The following is a 24097-nucleotide window of genomic DNA, read 5'->3' as shown; positions in this document are numbered from 1 at the left end:
ACAGTAGCAGCTGCCACCCAAACCATCATCCCTGTGCACTCGTAAGCAGCTCCATTTCCAGTTCTAATTGGGAACAGAGATACTTATTGGGTGAGTTCCAGCATGATCTATCACGCCAGAGACAGCTACTATGCAAACCAAAGCAATCCGGCTTCCAAAAACCCTCTTAGACAAACACTGACTTTGCACATAGATTCTTGCATTTTTGTTTCTTGGTGCCGTATTTTTTGGAACACAAAAAGTGCCAGAGGAAACTATATGTTATGAGTCCATGAAGTGCTGTTTAGGATGGATAAATCCAAGGATATTACTTCAATAACCAGTACCTCTTTAAAATCATATAGGTGGTCTAAAAAAGCCACCTAATTCACAGAAAACAGAACTACTGCTGAGTGAATGCACCCACTAAGCTCATTAAGAGGATGTGGCAGGATGTGTCTGAAAGTGCAGTGCAGTGGCTCAGCAAGCAATTAAATCCCATGACAGTTTAAAATGAGAATCTATCAGTGTCACAAGAGTGTGAAGCCTCAGCATCTCTGCTGTTCCCACCCCCAGCGTTTTATTTATTATGGCGTATTGGGAACATGGGAAGTCAAAAAGATTATAATGAAATATGCCATATAAAAACCAGATTAAGCCTGCTCTTCTTTGGGGAAATATGCAGAGAGAGAAGCTGTCTGTTAGCTGTCGAGTTTGCAAAAGATACCATCTTTTGGGATGGTGCTCTCTGCCAGCAGACAGAGTGCCCCAGGGGAAATGGTGGTGAAAAACCCAGACAAGCAGCATCCATCCATCCATCATATGCTCATCTCCACATCTCCAAGGCACAAATATAGCGTTAGAGTGCAAAGGGTGGGGGCAGGGGGATGGAATCCCTTAAGAAAGAATGGGGAGACAATGCCTAATGTGAGTAGCTGCATTTTGTATCTTTTCTGTGTGTGTACAACCAGACTCTCCTTTAGCTTGTTTGCTTGCTTGCTTGTTGTGTTCATGGCCAGTACAGTGACTTGTTAGCATCCTTGAAACTGAAACATTCACAGCAGCAACCAGAACCAGGCATACTAAAGGCAGGGCTCTGCCCCTGCCAACACAGCACAGCATTGACCTTCACTCTTTCTGCAGATCCAGATCTCCAAAACCTTCTTTCACTACACCACATCCTGCTATCCCAGGGACAGATGCTCATGTTATTGCTATTATGATTTAATGCTGATCTTCCATGGCCCCTGATAATCCCACACATATCTGCCAACACTCCTGCAGTTCAGCATCCATTTGCAGCAAACTTGTTGCTGTCAGTTCTACACATACATGGTCCACAGAACCTCCTGTCAACTCAGCCCTGGGCCTCCCCTAGGACAGATTACTGATAACACAGACTCACAGTGAGCCCATAAAGCCAAACAAACATCCCTAGAGAGTAGTAAACATCAAATTCACTTTATTTTTAATCCAAGCTGCAATATAGCCATGCTGTACTAGAGACTGTAAGGCTACCCCAGTAATTCTTTGTCTCTCCCACCAATCTCATTCTAAACCTCATGTATATTATTGCATTCTCAAGGTAAACTGGGCTGTGCTGAGAACAAGAACCCAACCAAAAACAATGATAAACCACTTCTAGAAGCAAGACCACATGAAAACATGAGAGTATTTATTTCAACATAAACAAACCATTTTGAATGGAAAAAAATAGTTTAGAGGACTCTATCCTGTAAAGCTGTGAAACTAATCTTAGCAAATGTTTGAAATTTTAGGTGCTAGTGAGGTTTGCTCTAGGGAGCACAGGAAGACTGGAAAATCCCAATGTCTCCCTAGCACCTCCTCACGGAAAGCTGCTAGTCTCATGATGAGGTTGGGGGAGGGCAGAGAGAAGTGGGGAGAAAGTGAAGACAGAGGAAGATCTGATATGGGTGGGACTGTACACTTTCAGTCTTTAGCCTGGACATAACTGCACAAATACCAGAGTACAACTTTGAGCTTTAAGACTGGGATTCTTCTTCTGGAAAGCTTCTATCAGCCCCTAGTGAAAATATGTCCCAGGAGGCTACAAGACAACAGGAGGTAGAAATAGAGGTGCAGAAAATTGCAGAGTCCCTTAAACATAAGGTTAAGCATTGCTTAGTTTAACCCACTATAAAAATGTGGTCTTTACAAGCAGCTGTATTTCTTTGGCAGACTAGAATGCCTCCATAAAATCTCTCTCAAGAAAGCCCCGAAACAAAACAGCCCTCTTGTCAGTTGTCTCTTGGAAGTTTTCTTCCAAGATTTATTTCTCAGCACAGATATAAATCATTGTCACATATAATAAACTGTACCTGCTTCTCAAAGACTGCCAAATTACAGTATCAGACTAAATGCCGGATCAAGTAACTACCCTCAGGGCTGAAATCGTCTCCATTCTGAAATATTTCAATTCAATAGCATTTTTCTAGTACTCATTTGTGTTCTGGTCACTCTTGCATTTGTGTTCTAGTTGGGCTCACACTGCACCACGACTTCTGCAACAAAACTGTAGGCACTATCAAGGGACAGAGGCAAGATAAATGCTAAAATATAGAGAAAAATATTGAGTAAAAAAACCCTATTCCTTTGGGGTTTGTGTCACCCTAACAGGGCTTCTGGTCTGCTGGCAGTAAAATAATAACTTTTATTATTGACAGAGCTATCTATTTGTAAATGATCATATGGAATCACTCACACAGACAGATGATGGGCATTTTGACCCCTCCAAAGCACCAGAATTAAATAATTAACCAGTTATCAGCAAAAACCAGTCCCCCCTTCCCCACAGGTGGGATAGTCATGCTCAGATTGCACACTCTGCAAAGGGTAGCAGGGAATGGACCTCCACCAAAAGCCACTGCACTGGATGTTACAGAACTGAATAAAAACACTTTTACTGCACACAAACTCATACATAAACCATGTGTAGAGCCAGCCATGCCAACCTTCCTGCAAATTCTATGAGATTCTGCATAGCTTCTCGTCCTTATCGAGGACGGTGGAGGGGATACCTTTAGTAACAGATAAATCTCTGTAATGCAGTTATCTCTCAGCTGCAGTGCACAAGCATCCCAATTAATTCAGTCCAGGCCTAGCAGAGCCGGCACTAAGCCAGAGCTGATAAAACTGCCAAAGCCAATCTGAGTCCTGCAGAGATTCTAGGGAACCTGCTCTGAGTGTTCTGGTGCTCTGTACTGAGGGGGGTTTTGTGCTCAGCTCTGCCTGGCTCTGCATGGAGTGGCAGCTCCGCTAACGAGACCTTTCTGAGCCAGAGTTCTGGGGAGCAGGCAGAGACACCCACTCACCCCCAAGGCATCAGCAGGGGTGTGGCAGGGCTTATGAGCAGCACCCAGCCTGGTGCCAGCTGTCCCAGGCCCGATCCTGCGTGGCCACCCGCAAAGCTCCCGCCTGCGGGAAGGCAGAACTCCGCACGCAGGGATGCCGGGGAGCAGCACAGCCACACTTCCAACACTTCCAGCACAGCCATGCCTGAGGCTCGGCCATGCCAGGCACTCCTGGCTCAGTGAGTACTGAACTGCATAAACCAGTGCACAACACAAAGGCCACTGCAAAGTGGCGATGATTTTAGGATGCAATAGGGAGCAGCCGCTCCAGATGCTGCCTTTGGCATCTCTGCTGTCCCACCAAGCGATGCTGAGCCAAATTCTAACAGAGGCACTCTCTGCTTTTCCATCATCTGTCAAATGGAGATAGTCTTCACCTATCCTCTGGGGTTCAGTAAGCCTTGTTTAATATTCATAGGCGTTCAGGCATCAAAACAAAATGCACCAAAAGTGCAAGGTAGTCTTACGGGCTCTCACAAAGACAGATTTGAACATATTTTCTTTCCAGCCAAGAAAAACACTGAAAAAGTAGGACTATTTCCACAGATACCAGATTTCAGTGGCCAATTCACAGATTCCAAAGGACAAAGATATTTACTTCTATGTTAAGATACATCTGACAGATGAAGCTATATAAGTGAAAAATGTTATTATAAGAAGGAGGGCTTGTAATAGAAAAATGGCATGAGGTGCTAGTAGGTATCCTTTCAGAAATGGGAAAGAACAAAGCAAATTATCTCTGAGATGCTCAGATCTCTTGCCACAAAAAGGCAAGCAATTTCAAGAGGCCTATAAAGGGTTTAGACAAAAAGGTGAACTCTAGAATTAATAACAGAATGGTAAACAGGAAGATTAATGGCACCAGAGAAAATGCAGATGGTGAAGCCCAGCCTGCAGGCTCAGCAAGCCTCTGAATAGGGAGGGGGAAAAAGGCAAGGTGTAAACAAGGTGACCTTCAAAGCCACGGGAATGCCTGCCAACAGGCCAGCCAGAGGGCATCCCGAGACACAGATGTGCCATCTGGGCTAGGCTGTCTCATGACAACGTGAACAAGATTTGTCTTTTTCAGAATTTGCAGGGAGGCAAAATGGGCAGTGGCAAAAAATATGACCATTCATTTAAAAGTGGCACAATTAAATGCACAGGTTGGAAAAGGACGCCATCCATTTTATAAATAAAATAACAAAAAGAATTCCCCACTCTAAAAGGTCTTGTGCCCACTTGTAAAGCCTGCTCATGCAAGGTGTGGGTGAGGAGAAACTGGTTTTCACCAAACAAATGTTTTCCTTGAGGGTTTATGCCTTAAGTTTATGGTAAGAAGGGAAAAAAAAAACCAAAACTTCAGCACATACTGCAAAGCAGCTCTTTAAGCCCATGACGGTATAAATTTTCCCCATCTTGGCATAAGTCTGTTCACTCCAGATGGCACATTTGGGTTGAAAGCAGGTAAAGATTTCTCAGAGATCTCTATGTCCAGTATTTACAGAGTTCCCTTGCTCTGCTTCAGTGCTTAGTTGGTCCCTCTGTATTCCTGGGAGATCTCAGTTCTTTGCCTACAGTAAAAACTGGGAGAGAGAAATCTCCTACCACAGTTCTGCAGGGAAGCCCGGCTCTGTCAGGCCTGATGCTTGGATCATTGTGATCAACCAGGAAAATTAAAAGATAAATGCAATCACACTTTTTAAAAAATGCATCAATCAAACACCACAGTGGGGCAGTGCTAAGGGGAACAATGCTATCCCTACATAAGCCTTCCACAGAATAAGCCAAACATGAACTGTTATGATATCCAGAGGCAAGAATATCAGGAGAAAACAGAATAAGCAACATTACAACTCACTGTGGAATAAAAAGCAGACCCAAGCTATGGGAGTCCAGGAGACAGTGTATTCTTACACTTTTTTTTCCTTTCAGCCTGGCTCAAAGTACAAAAAACCTGAGTATTTCAGGCAAAAAACTGGCCCATCTGAGTTCAGTGCTGAAACCAGCTAATTCAGTGCTAGGTGTGCAAACAGACATGTCTGAATGTGCTTTCTTCCGACGGGTGGCATACCAATGAAGATATTGCCCTGACCTCTGGTTTCACAGTAGGAACCACAGGTGCTGGATGAGGTCATGCAGCTCATGCAAACCTGCACAGCCCAGTGCTGTTACATCAAGAAGGTTTGACTCAAGCGAGCTTGATTGCCAGCAGGAGCTGCCATCATGGCTCTGGGCATCAGTACACACCTGTATCCAGAAAGTCCTATCCTGTGGCTTTGCTGACTGCTTTTTGAGTAGAACAGGAGTAGAAACACTTGAAAACACTAATGTGGCAATGAGGAAGGAATCAGGAAAACAAGGGAGAAAAACAGCAAGATGGTGGAAAGGTACTATATTCCTCCTCCCTGTCTGCTGCAGCTAACTAGGGCATGCTTGCTCTGAAAACTGCCACAGAAAAGTCTGAAAAATTTAACCTCTGGGCCTTGAATTATGTCTTTTCAACATCCCTCTCCTTTCTCCTCTCTGCTGACAGAGAAATACTGTAAACTCCGAGACCCTGAAACCATACATTTCCACACACACCTTACAAAATACAGTGAAAATAGATGATAATGGGGAAGAGAGAGAGAGAGCCATGCAAGGGAAAAACAAAGTGAAATAGAGAATAGTTGCTCTTCTCTCCTTTCCTTCTGCTCAGCTTTCATTTCTCTTTGTTCCTGTAGCACTGAGCCAAACTAAGCCAAAAGGAGCTGCCATGCTGGGCTACAAGATTGATGGCTGCAGGCAGACTCCACAGTGAAGAGACGGATGGCTGGTCATTTCCCGCGATGCACTGAAAAACATCCATCCTTGCAGCCATGCTGAGTCCATTTGTGCTCCTTTTGAAATGAGAGATAAACACAGGCAGCCAGAGGCACCTGGCTGTCCTTCTCCCTCAGAAGGACACAGCTACAGTCCTCTGGGTTCCTTGAGAAGGTCGCTCTGTCCATCCCTGAACATCTGGCTGTGGGATTTGCTAAGTCTCTCTCTCCCCCAGCAATCATCCATCTATTAGAGCACAGTGCAGGTTGGAAGAAAATGGTGAAGAGAATGGTGTGACAACCTCATCAATCTACAGCTACATGCTTGCTATTTAGTTTCCTTTACACTATTCCTAAATATGGGGGGGACGTGGGGGGACAGAATTGGTACTGGTATGAAGGAGGGAATTGTGGAAATGCAATGTGGATTGGAGTGAGTCCTTATGACTATTAAAATGTTGTGCATGTACTAAAGCAGTAGGGAACTAATTAAGATTCAGCATTGAAAGGCAAAACAAAAAAGTTGGATGCACTCTTGTTCCATCTGTAGCACTTGCTGAGAGTTCAGATGTACTTGGGGTATCATCTTTAGCAGAAAGAGTTTTGTTGTTTGTTTTTTTTTTATTTTGCCCCCTCAGATATTAACAGAAATCCCCATGGAAGAATATACTGTAAGTATATTTATAGTGTCAGCCCTGGTATAGCAGCTTCAGAGGCACAAAGCACTTAATTCTGAGTCCTTTCTATTTAGTTAATAGTGTCTTTGTTGCTGATACTGTCCTGGTCTGTGGCACTGCTCACAGATACAGCCTCTGTGTTTCCAGTTCTCCTGCCGTGCTGCTACCTCGCTTAGGCAACAAGCATTACATGGCAGATGTATCCATAGCATCACTTACAAATTACCATCACTGCAGAAATTCCTGTAGCCATGAACCTCACTTTGTCAGAGTAGCACATATCTGTAACTGTGTCATTTACAGACATTGCACCAAGAAAATCATGAGAAGATAAAAGCATTCACCATCCCTCAAAAACACAAAGAAATTAGTCACTTGCTTCAAGTGTTTATAAGTAGTTTTAGCACTCTATCTGAGCCAGCTTTGAAAACATGTCTTTTATTCCCATCATGCAAAGCTGTTTATTTTAGGCCAACAACAAAAGGATTTTCACTACAGCTCTTTAGGACATGCATAGGATATTAATCATGATCATATGTTTTCCTAAGACATAAACCCCATATTTGCTGAGGGCAATCACATGCATTCAGAAGGACATAATCTCCATCAAGAGGGGTAAAGTTTTCATCCTTTCTCCTACATCAAGAACCATAGCTGATGGAAACCACTGCTCGCTGTTGTCTTTTTCAGAGCTACCTGCCTACAATAGTTAAGGTCCCAGCTCTAAATTATCTGGTTTATTTAAGGGGAACCATGCTCCAAGTGCATCCTAAGTGAAATCTCTGGTCTAGAAGACATTGCACATAAAAGACATATCCACCTATTCCAATGTATTGCATCAAACCTCCTTCCCCAGTGGATTTCACTATAGGGAAGGGATGCTATGGCAAACACCAATGGTGTCAGAATCCTGAAGAATGAAACACCTGTAAGAAACTATTAGTCAATCAAATGTGAAATGCAGGGAATTCTGAAATCAATCATAGTCTAGTAAAAAATACTTAGTATCTCTCATATATAAGATGATTATGAGGCTGCAAAATGTTTACTACAGAGAATGAGAATGAAGAATGGAAACTTCCACCAGGGAAGGCTGGTAGGAGGTACAGGGATGTGGGAGGGGAAGTGATCATACTCTCTCCATTCTACTCTCAGCAATTCTATAAAGCTTGGCTTGTAAGAGTTGAAACTGAATATTATATTAACATTTATTGCTCATTCCATTATAATATGCACCAGGAAAATAACAACAGCTATAAATATTAAAATATTTCATGCTACAAATCAATTTCATTTGCTATGTGTCAGGAGAACAATAAAGTTTAATGAATTGGGGTTTTTTTTAACCATATTTTATGTAATTATATTCCATAATATCTTTGCTGGTTTTTGTTAGCATTTTCTTTTATAAAGCAGCACATAGGTTCTATCATGCCATTGACCTAGCAGGCCAGTGACTTCACTAGGCTCTGTGCAGGATGCTGAGCACCAAACCTGCAGGTCTGGTCCAACCCAGTACTTTACATGTAGATTTAACTCTAAGCATGTGACAAGTCCCATTAACTACTAGAAGATCATTCATGTTCTTAAAGCCCAAGCTCAGGTGCTTTCCTTTGCTGGGGTTAGACAGCTTGGCATCTTATGAGACTAAGCCCTGGGGACTTGATCCTATAAACCCTTTTCCATGTGATTATCAGAGAATTCCCAGAATTATGCATATGAACACACAAAACAGATGCAATGAATTAGATTAAAAATACCCATTTCCTAGGATCTTGTGCCCAGTACTTGCATCTGAACAGTACCTGTGCACCTCAAAAACCCTTGTGACCATGTGGCTTATCCCTTTTCAGCCATTTTTACTAGGTGTACTTAGAAAAGGGGGAGTAGGTTTGCCAGGAAAGCGGTTCAGGTTCAATTCTAGCTCTAAGACTCCTACAGGGCATACAGCTTCCTGTCTACCCCTCCCCATGCTGGAGAGCTGGTGATTTGTGCCTTGAGGGAAATGGATCTGACAGGTTCCAGCATTTCCCTAGGCACCATCCCCTGGTGCTTCCCCAGTGGTTCCCATAGCCCTTTCTTCTGGTAAGTTTTGAGCTTATATTCACTGCCTTCATTCTAAGGTTAAATCTGTTTATTTAATATATAAATAATCCTGATGGTTACTTACACACATCACTGTTAACTTCATAGCAAGGGGATAAATCCCACAGCATTCTGCCTCTCCAGGAGGAATAATGTGTCTCCTAGAGACGCAGCATTCTCAGTCAGGCCTTGGCAGCTCGAGAGGCACATTCTGAATAACCTCTTCCCAAAGACGTGTCCTAGCAGCCAGATGTAGGTCAAACACAGAAGCCAAGAATAGGGAAAGAGCAAAACAATGGGCTGGATAGCTCAGAGAGTGTGGCAGCACCACAAGCAAGCTCTCTCTCAAGCAGCCCAGGTATTTCAAGCCCACACCATCTCAGCTGCCTGAGCCCTCCCTCATGTCTTGCAGATCAAGCCCTGAGAGATGACCTGCAGTCACACTGTAGAGGCTCTAAGGAGATCAACAGCACAATTCATTCCTTCAGTTTAATGGCTGACTGTAGTGACCAAAACATTTTTCAGAACAGTCTGCCTCCAAAGTCATCATAACTCTATTTTCACAAATAGACTAAATACAGCTAAGATGACACACCAGTGGAAAAAAAATACTTTTAAGTGGCTGCACTGCTTCTGAAATTACAACAGCCTGATGTCTGTGGGATGCTGTACATGCAGCCTATGTTCCCATTCCCAGTGACAAGATCCAGAGAACTGAGAAAACTAGATTTAACAGCTTCCAAAATTGCCTTATCTTGCTCAGTTGCTACTGCTGCCTTAGCCTGATGACTAGAGCCAGAGGGGTTTGGCTTCAGTGGGCTTTTGATCAAAACCCAGAGGGGTTCCAAAGCCCAGTAGCTTTTTCATGCATCTCTCCTAATTATGCAAACTGGCTCAGCCACACAAAAACCAGGAGTAATCCTGGGTGATTCATACAAGCCATCTTAGCTAAACAACAGAGTCCTCCTGGTAAAACTTTGAATATAAAATACATGTAGTGACCTGTTCTAGATCTTACAAATGAAAGAGAAATGATTTACACAAACTTAATCCTGTAAATTCTACCAGCATGATTGTCGAGTTAAGCAGCAGAAATAATGTTTTTGCTTTCTTGACTGGACTATTTATAGAATATTATTTGCTTTTCTAGAAATGAGTGTTTTACTTCCATAACTGCAAAATCATGAAATTCCATTTGGGGGAAAATACACATTTACTTACAGTGACTGAGCAGAATTAGTCTAAGAATTTGCAGCTTATCACATGTAACAACAGAAAGAGCCGTGCATGGTTCGAAGGAGAGGTTACCACAGCCCTGGCAGCCATGACATGCAGAAGGCCAGCTCCCCACTGGCCAGAAAAACAAAGCAAAAAGAATTACACAGTGCAAAACTTGAGATATTTTTCCAGCAATTACACTGCACAGCCAGCCTTGCAAAAACTGGCTCAACAATTCACCTGTGGTGAGTCTCTTTATTTGTATATATGGGTGTGTAACAAATTATTTTTTCATCATCATCCTGGTACACATAAGCCCAGGCTGTGTACCAGAGCTGGTACACTTCCACACCAGTTTTGAAAGGCTTTCTGCTAATGGCCAAAACATTTAATGCTGGCACTTTGAGGACATGGCTAAACGGCATGATTTAGTCATTCATTTATTTTTAGAGGCCTGCCATACCCCTTCCAATCTCTCTAAAAGTATTTATTAGATATCTGTTAGGTACTCCTCTGAGTCAGACAAGTAAGACTGATGTTTTAGCACCTCCATTTCACGTACTGAGAAGCTGAGAGAAAAGGCACATTCCATTGGCCCTAGCCCTGTGTGGGACACAGGAGAGGCAAGGATGTGATGGCATGGTATGACCTGAAGTGCAGAGATGGGCACTTCTGCTGCAGATGGGCAATGGGAAAAATACATATTTCACTGCAGGACTTTTATGTCCTGATTCTGTGTCAGTGAATACATGCAAAAAGAGACAGGTTCTCTGGTATTCTTAGTGCCATGTAAGAAAAGAAAAGCAAACTTTATCTGGCCAGAGATCTGGACCAGCAAAGGTCCCTGTTGTAGGTAGCATTTAAAGGTGGTGGATGAGATGGATTAAACTGGTTAGATATGCGTATAATAGAAAGAAGCTCATTCACGAGGAGGTCCCACACTGATGAGTTTTCTCTTGGTGACAGAAAGTCACTTTTTCCAACACAAGTCTTAGCTGGATGTGTAAATGCCTTAAAACAGCAGCTCTTGCCTGTGGTGTCATGTCCTGCTGTGAAGAAAATATTAGTGGAGAATTGGAGCCTACTGTTTCGATTAGGAGCATTGACGGACCCATCTGTAAGATCCCGGCTTAGCTGATGAATAAACACACACTAAAATTTAGGCCAGAAACCCAAAAGAAAAGGCCCAGCAGAAGTCAGTATTTATACTAGTATTAAAAAAACAAACAAACAAACAAACAAACAAACAAACAAACTCCTGGCATCCCTGCTCCCAGAGTTGGATTCACAAGGTAAAGGTTCATTTTGTTCCAAAGTGCTATGGAAACGTGACACTCATGGGTACACGACAGACCAAGCTCAGGACTCAGCATGGTCAGGGTGCAGAGGTGCTTTCTAACAAAAATCAAACGGGAACTGAAAACCACCCACCCTCCCTGTCCCCAAAAAGTTAAGGGTTTGGGTTTTTTTTTTTTTTTTTTTGTTTTGTTCTGCATGAGGCCACAAAACTAAGGCTAGGCGAGCCGGGGTGAGAAGGAGATGTACTCCAGGCTCAGCGCAGCCCGGCGCGGATCCCAACAAACGCCGCTTCGAGCGCGCGCCGCTCCCGCCGCGGGGGAAATCCCGCCGGGATCTCCCGCTGCCCGCCGCGCCCTCTGCCGGCCCCGCCGCGCCACTGCAGCCGCCGCGCCGGCACCGCGGGCCGGGGCTCAACCCCCCCAAAATCAGGGGCATTGCTAACATCTTGTTACAGGAGACGAGGAGAGTTGGCGGTTCTGTTTCCTTTTTAACACAACGTACTCCAGAGTGCAGAAGGATTTTGAATTAAAAGCAGATTTTAAGCGACATTTTAATTTTGTAGTTTTGGAGAGCCCAGGAGCAAAACTCACAGAAGTTTGCAGACGGGCTGTTAAAATCCATCTTACATGAGAAAACCAGACCAAACCATCAGATAAACGAACCTGCTCCTGTCAAGCCAGCTCCACCCCAAATGCAGGGTTCATCATGGCAAATGTTGATAAAAGCCATGAACAATTAAAAAACCTAAAATAAGCTCTACACAGAAAGTATCTTTGGTAAACTCACATCTGCAGGAATCTGTCAGAAGTCTGAACAGCTGATAAGTTTATATTATAGCCTCCTTCAGGAATATTTTATCCAATTCATCTACATATTATAGACATACTCTTATTTAGCACCAGAATTATTATTCCAGTTATGATCCTAAGACGGTCTTAATGGACCTGCAAAAGGAGCCACAGATAAGTTCTATAACATAACATGACCTTTAATTACAGAGATAATAGTAGGAAAACTGTCAAATAGTAGAAAAAGTTTTTGTTATGAAAGATGTGCCTCTCTTCACAGTGTTCATAGCAAAACAACACTGCTGTCTTGTAGTATAGAACAGGAACCAACGTGTGACTGTGTAGAAATTGCTGAAATCAAAAGTGAAACTAGTCAATATTAACTGGCCTATGGGAGAACAAAAAGTAAAAGGAAATTCTGATGAAATTAAGTGTTTTGAATTTTTTTTAGGCTCTAATATCTTTGAGTGAAACTGGGCATAGCAACCAGGAGCAGAAGAAATAATATGGAACTCAGCAGCACTCTTCTTTCTGTGTTCTTGGGTTTTATTTCCAGCAGTACCACAAACCTCTGGTAAAAATGTCATAGAAGTAGTTTATTCCCTTTGTACCTCATTTCTCCATTTTGGAATCAAAGTATTTCCTTCACTATATTTTGTATATCTGGACTGTAAGCATAAGGCTGAGATGACTTCACAACAGCCCCTGGGATGATGATCTAACATGCTGCTTGAGTCTCTAGATGCTATCATACAAGTGGTATTACTGCAAATTCTGTTCTTTGCTTTTTAATGTCATCTTAACTTCATCCTTTTGAAGTGCCCCATCTTAAAGACCACAGACCTACATAGACATGCTAAGCATCTCCCCCAAGATTCTGGGAGCACTCTTCACTTCCCAGGAAACACACACTACCTTGTACAATCAGTCACAGACTCCACAAGGTAAATAGAAATGCTTTAAAGAGATAATAGCTTATCTGCAAGGATTTTGTTCATTCATCCACAAGCACACTCACCTAGTTATACCCCATACACCAGACTAAAATCAGATCAGGCATTGTCCAACTGGAACTAAAAATCTGTTCTCAATACTTGCTTCAAAAAACTGCCATGGCTCATAACAGCAAATGAAAAATACTTTTGTTTGCTTTTACTGTCCAATAACCAGTAAAAAAAACCCATTTCTGTAGCTCAGCTGAACGCTGCCCAGATAGAAGTAAGAGGACAGACACTAGCACAGGACCCCAGCTCATTCTCAGCCCAGTAATAGCATAAACAAACTCTACTCCACACCCTCCAAGTGGGTGGGAAGGCTGCCCATTCTGAAACCTTTCTGTGGGCTTTCAGTCCAAAACCAAAGGACGTCAGTAAATTGACACAAAAGCATTGCAGTCATATTCTTTAAACTTACACACCACATTAATAAAAGCTCTGTAGGTATGTATGTATGTACCTATATTTAGCCATCTTGTAAGACTGAAGGAGGACACTACCAGTTTAAACTCCACCAGAGTTTTTGGCCACACTCACTGTATCTGTTCTCATCTGCATAGGTGCAAAGCTCGGGTAATACCTGCCTGTCAGCAGGATTTACTGTAGGCAATAACACTTCCACAATTTTGATAGCTGACCCAACAGAGAATTATGATACTACCCAGCACCACAAAACCACTAAGTATATAGGACAAGGATCAATTATTATTTCAAGGGGCCTTGGGTCTAATCCCTCACATTTCTAACCCTCCTCTTTCCAACTGCTCTGATTTTGACAAGGGCCAGAACTCTATTGCTCGCCTTCACAGCACCTGGAGGTCACAGTTGTGGTACAGTTAAAAAAATCCCCTTTTTCTCCCACTCCATTGCAAGTCAGGCTACCTGGCTCAACCCTCTCCCTCACCCATTCCCAGACCTTTCACACACAGGAGCTCAGCTCTGTTCTTCCTCTTTTACTGGGCAGGAAAACAGGCAGCTGAGTGAACGTGGAAGCATGAACTTCTTAGAGCCTTCCCACTACTCTGTGCTGAAGTGCCACACAAATACCTCTGCCTGGTTCTGCAGAGAACCAGCTTTCCCATACCTGGTTGAACAGAAGTCTAGTTTTACAAATACTATATGTGTATCAACACCTGGTAAGTTTTAAACTCTGCACCTAGGAAATGTGTCTGGGAAAACATAATTCAGGAATGCAGGACAGGCTGTGATCTGCCTGGCTGGGGAGCAGCTCTGTGAAAAGGGACCTCAGTGTCCTGGTGGACCATAAGCTCAATATGAATGAACAGTGTGCTGCTGTGACAAAAAAAAAAAATAAAAATAAAGCCAACAGAATGCTAGGTTGCATCAGCAAGGGCACCACCTGCAGAGATAACTGATTACCATATTCAGAGCTTGTCAGGCTACACCTGGAATACTGTGCTCATTTTTGGTCCCTGCTAAACAAAAGGGATGTGGACAGTGGAGGGGGTCACGGGAAGGGCTACAAAGATGATCCAAGGCCTGGGAAGTCTGCCATATGGCTGTCTGAGAGAACTGGCTTTGCTCAGACTTGAGAAGAGAAGGCTTGGGGGAGACTTTATCACTCTGTTCCAGTATTTAAAGAGTGGCTACAAAGATGGAGACACCCTTTTTACAGAGTCAGACAAATAATATGAGGGCTAATGGGTACAGGTTAGTCCTGGGGCACTCCAGTTGGACACAAGAGGAAAATTTTTCACATTGAGAACAATCAGCCATTGGAATAATCTGCCCAGGGAAGTGGTAGATTCCCCAGCACTGGACAGTTTTAAGATTGTGCTGGACAGGGTGCTGAGACATCTTGTCTCAGCACCTCGTGCTCTTGCCAAGAAAGGTTGGACAAGATTTCAATCTCGTATTTTATGAACCTATGAATTCACAGTATTGGCAGTATATCAATATCCTGGCCCATGGCCCAGGATTTGTTCAAATCTGTACCAGTGTTCATAGAAATCTTGACTGCCACACTATGACTCATACCCATCACAACAATGAACTCTAAGCTATACTTGAGCCATAATGCTTGGTTTTGATGATAAGAATATAATTTATAGATGAAAGATGAAGACCATCTTCCTGAAGATCTGGTCATAATATTGACTGTACTGTGAGTAAAGGCACTATCATAATTAAGTAGTGGCAATACTTTATTTCTCCTGCATATCTACTGGATAGGCTACTGGATGGGATAGAGGATGCATAGAAATAGTACAAACATGAACACTGCTAGACCCTTGAACAAACCATTTTACTGGGGTAATGCATGTATGTAACACTGAATACAATGGCAGAGGAAAATAGACATCTAAAGGCTGCATCAGCAATTCCTATTCCAGTGTTCACACCTTTACAACTTTGCCTGCAACTATACTTAAATGCAAACACCTTCATTTTAAACTAAATAAAAGTAACAGATCAGGACAACAAAAGTACCATCTTCTATTAAGAAGCAGGCATCAACTCACCCCAAGAAAAACATTAAGGTGCACCTTGCATTTTACAGAAAAACAGCAGACTGGTGGAACATGATGATTTTCTTTATTAGATTTTGGTATTACCAAACATGACACTCTCACTCATTCACTGAGTTGTGTCATGCATAAACCTGCAAAAGTAGGTTATACTATAAACCTAAAATTATAAAAAGTATACTATACTATTACTAAATTATTTATTTTACCCTTGAAGTGCTGGCAAGACAATAGCTTGATTCTACTTACTGACCAGCTGATGACTAGATATGACTTAGCAAAACAAAAATCCTAGGTCTGAGTATCTCCTGAATTATATAGGTGTCTTCCGAATACAGGAACTTCTGAATACAACTTTTTGGTATAATAAACCACTCTGAAAGCCCGGTGCAGTCCAAGCAAGTATTCACACCCCTAGTGCCAATCCCATTGACTGCTGGAATGGCAACTTTTGGAGCGAAGTTCTTCTGTGTTTGCTACATTGGTCATCTTACAAGAAGTACCTCTATGCAGTTAACATAAGACAACTAAGGTTTAGCCCTAATTTGATGTTATAGAAGTGCATTGCTTGCACATGCCATAAAACAATTATAAATATCTAGAAAAATATATCAACAATTCCGCGGCCTCTCTATAAAAATCATATATTTGCATATTAACCAAGCATTAGCACTCTCCAGCTGCTGAGAACAGCTCTAAGGAATGAACAGAATGCCCAAGCCCAAGGTGAAGTGAAACTATGGAGCATATAGATTAGATTTCTTTCAAATTTATTTTATATGTCCTACAGTTGTCATCTCTGTGCTTTTTAATAGATCTTAAATTTCCACATCTTTGCCCCACACAGCAATCTGATGTTTAACTGAGGACTAAAGAAGTCATTAGGTAGCTTCCTAGGTTCAGTATTAGGTTGAATCACTCCAAAACCAACAGTATTTCTGTTGTCCATGTTGAAAATAAATTATACTCTCTTTCTCCCAAATTTCAAAAGCTACCTTTAAAATGGAGGTCCAATGTTTTCAATAGGTTTTATACTTTCAGATCAGAGAAGGAGGAAAATCCCACTTTTGGCTAGTGAGTCTATTCTGGAAATGCACAGATGGAGTGAAATTGTTTTGTGGTATAACTGATAAGGAAAGTTAATCACTAGATAGAAATTGGTTGGAAAATAGATTTAAATGGCAGAGCGATATAACTCGCCTTATTTGGTTGCCACCGGCAATGCAACAAAAGTAGCACTCCTGAGATGCAGAGGAGATGTTTATAGCAGGGAAAACAACACAGAGACAGACATGCTGAGGTCTCTTTATCTGATAACTTTGTGGTAATTGCCTTTCATGCCCTGTGGCATGTAGGATGCGCTAATTTGGCATTCAGTGAGTACAGCAAAGAAGAGTAATTGCAAACAAAAAAAAGAGTCAAACTCTACCCTACTGTTTTACCTTACAAAATTACCAAGGTACAGCAGTACTGGCATCATTACGAAGTCTAAGGTAGGCATTTCTATGACCCAACATCATTGTCTTCCCAGAGTCCAATCTTGTTTTCATCCATGTACATGACTGATGTCATCAGCTCTTTCTAAGCAGCTCTGCTGTGACATCTAGTTCTATTTTCTGGCTGAGGTTTTGCCCTTGGTTTGAGCCCCAAATAAGAGGTTATAGGCATTTCTTCGTCTTTTCCAACTGTCCACTGATGTCCCCTATACTGAAGGTAGGGAGTTTTCAAAAACTGTTTCTACCAGAAATAACAGGAATTTTGCCTCTGATTTTAATGGGTTTAGAACTTCTCTCTGTTGCCCTTTCCTCTCTCTCCACCAACTAATCCGTAGAAGCAAAGTCATCAGTATTGCCAAGCATAGCTCAGTTCCCAGGCACCTTCTTCTGTCAAACAGGTTTTTTTAATATTCTTAATTTACATTTGGGGGTTTTCTCCTGTACTTTTTATACTGACAGTGTCTCACCTCTTAAAAACCACATACAGCTGTGAGTATATGTGCTCCCTCTTTCTCATAATAGCTGACCCCAGAGACAGCCAGCCTTTATTACTAACTGCAGGGAAGAATGCACAACACTAAGCTCTACCTGACACAGCTGCAGCTCCTCCACATCTGCTTTACAGTCACTCATTCAGCATCCAGACTCATCACTTCACATAGTTTAATTGTGGAAGAGTAGCAAGGACAAGAAGAATGAAAGAATAATGGACAAAGGTACACATGCAGTCAGACAGAAATGCACAAATGTGGCATATGCTCACTATTTTTTATTATTTTGTGTTTATAGTCTGGTTTTACCCCTCATCACCAGCCCCACCAAGAAAAAACTTATCTTATACTTACTGTTCCACACAGACAGTGGCCTTTCTCACAAAGATTAGGCAGCAGATGCCAGTGAGACTTTGTATTAGTAATGCACTGAGGAAAAAGTTAGTAATACATTGATTTTTTACATCCTTGTGAATTTCCTAATAGAAGCCAGGATTCGAGACTACAGAAGGTAAATTCAGCTCCCCTTGCATTCAATACAAGTTGTTCACATTTTTGTAAGGGATGAGTTGTATGCAGAGGGTTTGGTGGTTATGGTTACAGCAAATCAAGTAAGATGCAACAGATGCAATGAGGAATGGTTGGAAAGCAGCAAAGATAAAGTCCAAGGTCTAAATGCCAGGTTTCCATGTATGCCAGCTGCTCTGCAGCTCGGGAGAGGCAAGCAAACAAATACTTACCAGGTTTAATTTCCAGCAGCTTCAGCCTGGAATCCTCAGGGGGATGCAAACGCCTCTTTTTGCGCCAGCAACGTGCTGGGTATGTGTACAGCTGACCTGGGGCCAGGCCTGAAGATTAAAGGCAAAAAATTAATCACATTTCACTTTGTAAACCACAAGCACTCTTTCTAGCATCTTTGTTCTTGCCCTTCCAGCATCTCCTTGTTGGAGGGTTCAATCCTGCAAATCACGAGGCAGAGCTACACACTCAAGGCATCCAGTGCTCCTGAGGCTCTTCAGCACCTCTTGGGATCAGGCCTACAGAGAATCTAGGTCTCACTTAGACACTTCACTCAGCTCACTGAAACCAGAGCTGCACATAAATAATTTGTGATTTCTTCAGGATAAATAGAATTTCAGACTCTCCTGGGTCACAAGGGTGATGCTTCCTCCACGGGCAGAGAAAGCCCCTTGAGAGAGAAGAGATGAAGTTCTGACATGCAAATCTTGAGGCCTTGATGCACAGAACAGCTCAGGAAATATGTGTCTTCCAAACAGGAGCAAACCAAGATCCAAGGGGTCTGACTCTGTACTTTTGCTTGCATTCTGGACTTTTGTTTGAATACTAATTCTTCATTTTGACTCTTACCTCCTCATGCCAATATTCTGAATGAGGGAGGAGATACACCAATAATGTTTATATCGTTTCACACTCCCTTAAATCACATTTGGCATCACTGGTTTTTGAGCTGCCCTAGCTCTCCTGACAGACACCCTTCACCCTTCAGCCAATGTTCAAGCTATACTTTGCTCTCTTGCCTCTCTCTGCAGGACACAACAGGGCTTTGTGAATGGATCATTACAAGGGTCACAGAAGCACACTGACAAGTGCTTCAAAGTATCCTCAACTGCCCCAGACAGTCATGACACACAGAAATACTCAGCAAGAAAAGTTGGAGGAATTTAATTCTCTCCTCTGCTTTTCCTGCCCTTTCTGTCCACCAGTTCTGGTTTGGCTCCTCTGCCCTTCTGTTGTCTGAAAGGGGCTACAAAGCATGACTTCAATTCCAGACTCATTGTCCTCAAAAACCATGTAAGACCATGTAAGAGAGAGAACAGGAGTGGTGTTGCTATATCGGAAACTGTACTGACAGTGAACAGCTGGACAGCATCAAGGGGGTGCCAGTAAAGCAGAACAGCTCAAGGGCAGGAGGATGTCCCAAGAGTCCTCTCCTCTCTTCTGAAGCAGCCAGGAGAGAATATAAGCTGGGAAACAAAAGCAACTCACCAGACCTGATGAGGATAGTGAAAAAACTAATATCCTCTTACTTGGGGGTAGGGAGGAAGACGTAATAACATAATTCACCTCGAGGGAATGTGCAAATCAAATTCTGCAGGTGAGACCTAAGTTCCTGGTTTTAAGTATTTCAGCTGTTGGGGACGCCAGTTCAGACCCCAGTCTCTTCCACCTACTTCCAAGGCCTTGGTGCATCTACAGCATACTTCCTGAGTATGGCCAAGTGTTGGAGTATCTGCAGAGATTCTGTCTGTTTCAGGGCACAGAATGCTATTGGACTTGGGACTTTTCATGCCCTCCTTTCACTGATGCCCAGAAAGCTGGGCATTGTGCACATCCAGTGAAGAACACATTTCAGAACAAGCTGCCTAAGACCGGTTTGGAAATAAAATGTGAATAACTAGCACTTATACAGTGTTTAGATACCCTTCCTCATGCCACTTTGCAAACATTAACCACCACAATTGCTATAATGATGAGGTGGATTGTGCCTGGCTCTGATGTGAGTAATTAAAGAGGTGGAGGCAAGAAGCTCCACCCTTTCTCAGCAGGTCCTGTGCAAGGACTTGAAGAAAAGACTGAAATGGCAATTGCCAGATAAAAGCAATAGGACAGAGAATCAGCCCTCCATTGCACAGGCTTCCACAGAGGAGCCATTTGAAATAATAAGTACCAGACAGAGAGGAGCTTTTGTCCCAGACAGAGAGGTGCAAAGATCTACCAGTTTTGGGGGAATATCTGCTAATGTGAGCGCTCTTACGTGAAAGAGCAGTTCTGGATTCAGTCAGGAGAGCAAGAGCCAACGACACATGCTAAAGCCCAACTAAAACTTGAAAGGAGAGAGTTGTGAAAGCCTCTTCCTTAGAGGGTGGTAGGTAGATCAATAAGAAACAGATGATCCAACATCCACCTCTGCAACCCTTCAGGTAAGCTCTCTGTTGCTACTCACAATACACCTGTTCATTAATATATTGCCATCCAATGAACTTAAAACACATACCAGATTTTCACTTCATTCAACACTTCGTTTCTCTACCCTGTACCTCATCTGTCTCTGTGCTGGCTCACATGAAGTGTAGATCTTTTACAAAAGGAAAGGGTCAGTTCTGAGTGCTCTGAATGTAGCTCCTTCACAGGCAATCTTGCAGTGAATATGGAAATAATGCATATTACTGTCTTCAGCCCTCTGTGGGTTGTCTCTCTCTCTGGTACCTTATAGGGCAACCAGAGAAGGCTCCAACCATTTGCTTAGAGAGGAAATAGCAGAACCTGCAGTGAGTTATGTTGTTTATCTCATTAGTGTAGGAGAGTCATAACTCAAAGCTCGTGTGAAAGGCCAGGGGAGGAGGGGAAATGGAGAGAGTTATGTGCAGTATTGTGTGAAATTAACCCTGAACTGTTTATCATGAGATGCAGATTTCTGACTCCTTTAACAAAGAGGACAGCAAGAACTCAGGTTAACATGCTGAGTTCCTGACTCATCTCTGTTTTTCAAGTCTGTGTAAGTGAAAAGAGGTCCTGGAGCTTTGCCATTTGTCTTTATCTAGTTTTTCAGGTTAGGGCTAGTAAATGGTAGTGAGCACAGCACACAAGACAGGTACCAGGATGGCTGGCAGAGCATTTTCAGAGCCCTTTAGCATGGGGATGAGCACATTGTGTACAGACCAAAACCAAGCATGTTAAAACTGTAGAGGGATGCCTTGACTCGCAATAATACTACAAGAAATAGATTACACAAAGACACTCAGGGGAGCACTAAATGGGCTAATAAAAATCACGAAAGAGGAAAGCAAATAGGGGGGAGGAGGGCTGGTTCATTTCACACTGATTATTCTAATTAAAAATAACAAAGTCATCAGATTTGGTGGCCAATGCAGATGCAGGAGGCTTCTTTCACTTGATACTCTCTTTGAAGAATGTTCCACCATCAGTCTCCCGGGCAGACCTGCAGGAAAAATGTCACCTATCCCCCTCTGCAGGGCAAGCTGCCAAACAGTTCACTGTCAGAAGTGAGGAAGGGAAGATTAGCAGAATGAATTTGCTCAAGGTAGTTCACAAAGCTTGTGGCTGAGGAAGGCAAAGAATTAAGACATTTTGATTCCTGATGTGATTCTGTAACACATTTATGATGATCCCTTCTGCACATGTACAGATGCCAGTGAGATTCAAACAAGACTATCTATGTCCATCTTTGCAGAAGATGCTATTGACAAAACATTATTTGTGAATACAGTGGATGTATACCTGTATACATATATATATCTTTTGACTGTGTTCAGAAGGCTAAAAATAGCAACATCTTACTCATAACAAGAGGAGAAAGAAAGAAAGAAAGAAAGAAAGAAAGAAAGATTATCCATAGTGTAATCTCTTAGGAATAGAGAATTTTCAGCTGAAACAAAAAACTCTGGTTATGAAGCAAAAGAAGGGTTAGTCCAGAAGTTTAGACAACTCCCATCTTGTGAACCACATTCAGCAGTCCTGAATTACCCCAGCAGTTTTGGTAGCTGAAATATTCTTCGAGTATTTTAACACTGTAAAAACACCTGTTGTCTCCTGCACCAGAAGTGGCTGCATTTTATTATATAAACAGTTTTCTGACAGTACTGAAAGACAACACGAAATCTACTTTTGATATTTTAGTAATAGGAGGAGCACAAGGATCCTTCAATTAGTATAGCCTAGAATAGGGAGAAGGAAAGTTTCAGCTGGGACTTAGCTAGGCACTTTTCAGAAGCAGCAATTGTTTTCTTAGCCCAGGAGGGCAAAGGGATATCCTATGTGTTCCTCCCACTTCATCTCCTGTAAACCAGACAGTGGACAAGATTAGAGCAGGCTTCACCTTCCCATAATTTCACATCTAGAATTTGAGGGGGTGGAGAGTGAAGGTGAGAGGGTGTCAATATCGTTTAGAGAATTGGCACATATGTATGCACATGTGTTCATGTCATACTTCCAGTGCCCATGTACTTCAGATCCCTTCCTGCATGGATTCTCTGGGCTGCACTATGGGAGAGGGGGGAGGTAGAAATAAATTTTGGTGCTGTCAAGAATCTGTTCCCTGAGCTAATTATTGATCAGATACTGAGCTACAACCTAGCCAAACTCCCCTTGGGGTTCAGAAGGACTTCTGTCTGATCAACATCTCCAGTCTTTGAACTGGTGACTGTCCTTTGCCTTTCAAGAAAGGATTTCAGATGGATTTATTCTAACACAAGAACAACTGACCAAATTCTACCAAAATAACAGTGTTTTTTTCCCCTGAGCTTCACTGAGCTGTGGAACAGGCATTAGCCAAAGCTCCTTAAGGAAATATACCAACTTCCTTGTGTACCCAAGGGAACCACAGCCCCAGTACTGATATCCAAGTTAGCCTATCCAAAACAGAACCAGGATTTATAGGCATATTTCTAACCATTAGAACAACATTCATTCCATTAACTGGACTCTTCTATATTCTACTTCAGTTTCATATCCTTCCTAATATAGTTCCTTATTTTCAGCATTCAGCTGAGACGCTCTCGCCTCCCCCTCGGAGTTATTTCCAGTCCTGCTAAGAGCAGAGCATTGAGTCTTCCGCTATAGACTGGGAACAGTAGCATGAAAAGAGCTCCAATGATGCAGCCTTAGAAGCTACCATGTCAGGCACTTCTTTGCTTAGAGAGAGTAATTAGCATGAGCTCTCTGCAGTTACCAAAGGAAATCCCCTGCAGGCACAGAGGTTTAGGCAGTTCCTCTTCTGTGTGGCCTGTAGCAGGTTTGAGCTCCTATTAATTAAACCCCATGAGGGCTCAGTGGCCAGCCCTCCATACATGCACATGCATACACAGACACAGCACGACCAACCTGGTCCCCTGTGCCTCTTCTCCATCCAGATGTAGCAGTTGTTCTGAGCTACCCCAGTCTGAGAATCCAGGAAGGGAAGGCGGACACTTCGCTCGGCACAGAGCCGGGAGTTGTAGCTGCGACAGTGCTCAATGGCTTCTTTGTAGAACTGGTCCCCGAGTCTGCCAAAAGAGACAGGGCAGACAGTGAGAATGATTGCACTGCCCCCTCCAAGAGTCGAAAAGGGGACGTGAGGTTGGTTTGAAAATGGACAAACAGAAAACTTTGCCTGGACAGATGCAAATGTTGGTAACACAACACACTGATGAAGCAAATCATGCAGAAAGTGATGTCAAATTCATCAAAAGATCAGGCTGTCAGGAACCAGACACAGATCTTTTCAGTAGCAGCGTGGCTACTGAATGAGCAAATGATGCAATCACATTGGCCCATGACCCTGGGTCAGGCCCATGTACACCACGGTGAACTCATTTGATTGTTTCTCTTCCCTTGTAGTTTGTCCAGCCAATTCAGCAAACCACTCATTTCAACCCCATGTTACAGCTACTACTGCAGTATGTTTTA

General features: G+C 42.7%; 1 protein-coding gene across 3 annotated transcripts in view; it reads right to left on the bottom strand.

Moving 5' to 3' along the window:
- DPF3 (double PHD fingers 3) overlaps nt 1-23573 on the bottom strand; it is an 87452-nt gene extending 63879 nt beyond the window's left edge. For all 3 annotated transcript variants that reach the window (XM_062494154.1, XM_062494153.1, XM_062494155.1), the window contains exons 1-2: nt 23534-23573; nt 18412-18519 (exon numbers count right to left, since the gene is read on the bottom strand). In XM_062494154.1, the coding sequence (XP_062350138.1) occupies nt 18412-18519; nt 23534-23558 (133 nt within the window). In that variant the 5' untranslated portion in view covers nt 23559-23573. The remainder of the gene's footprint in view (nt 1-18411; nt 18520-23533) is intronic.
- Nucleotides 23574-24097: the final 524 nt, after the last annotated feature.

This window comes from Cinclus cinclus, chromosome 6 (assembly GCF_963662255.1).
Source record: "Cinclus cinclus chromosome 6, bCinCin1.1, whole genome shotgun sequence".
Classification (NCBI taxonomy): Eukaryota; Metazoa; Chordata; class Aves; order Passeriformes; family Cinclidae; genus Cinclus; species Cinclus cinclus.
Note: the sequence above shows the minus strand (reverse complement) of the source record. Positions and strands in the feature narration are given on the sequence as shown.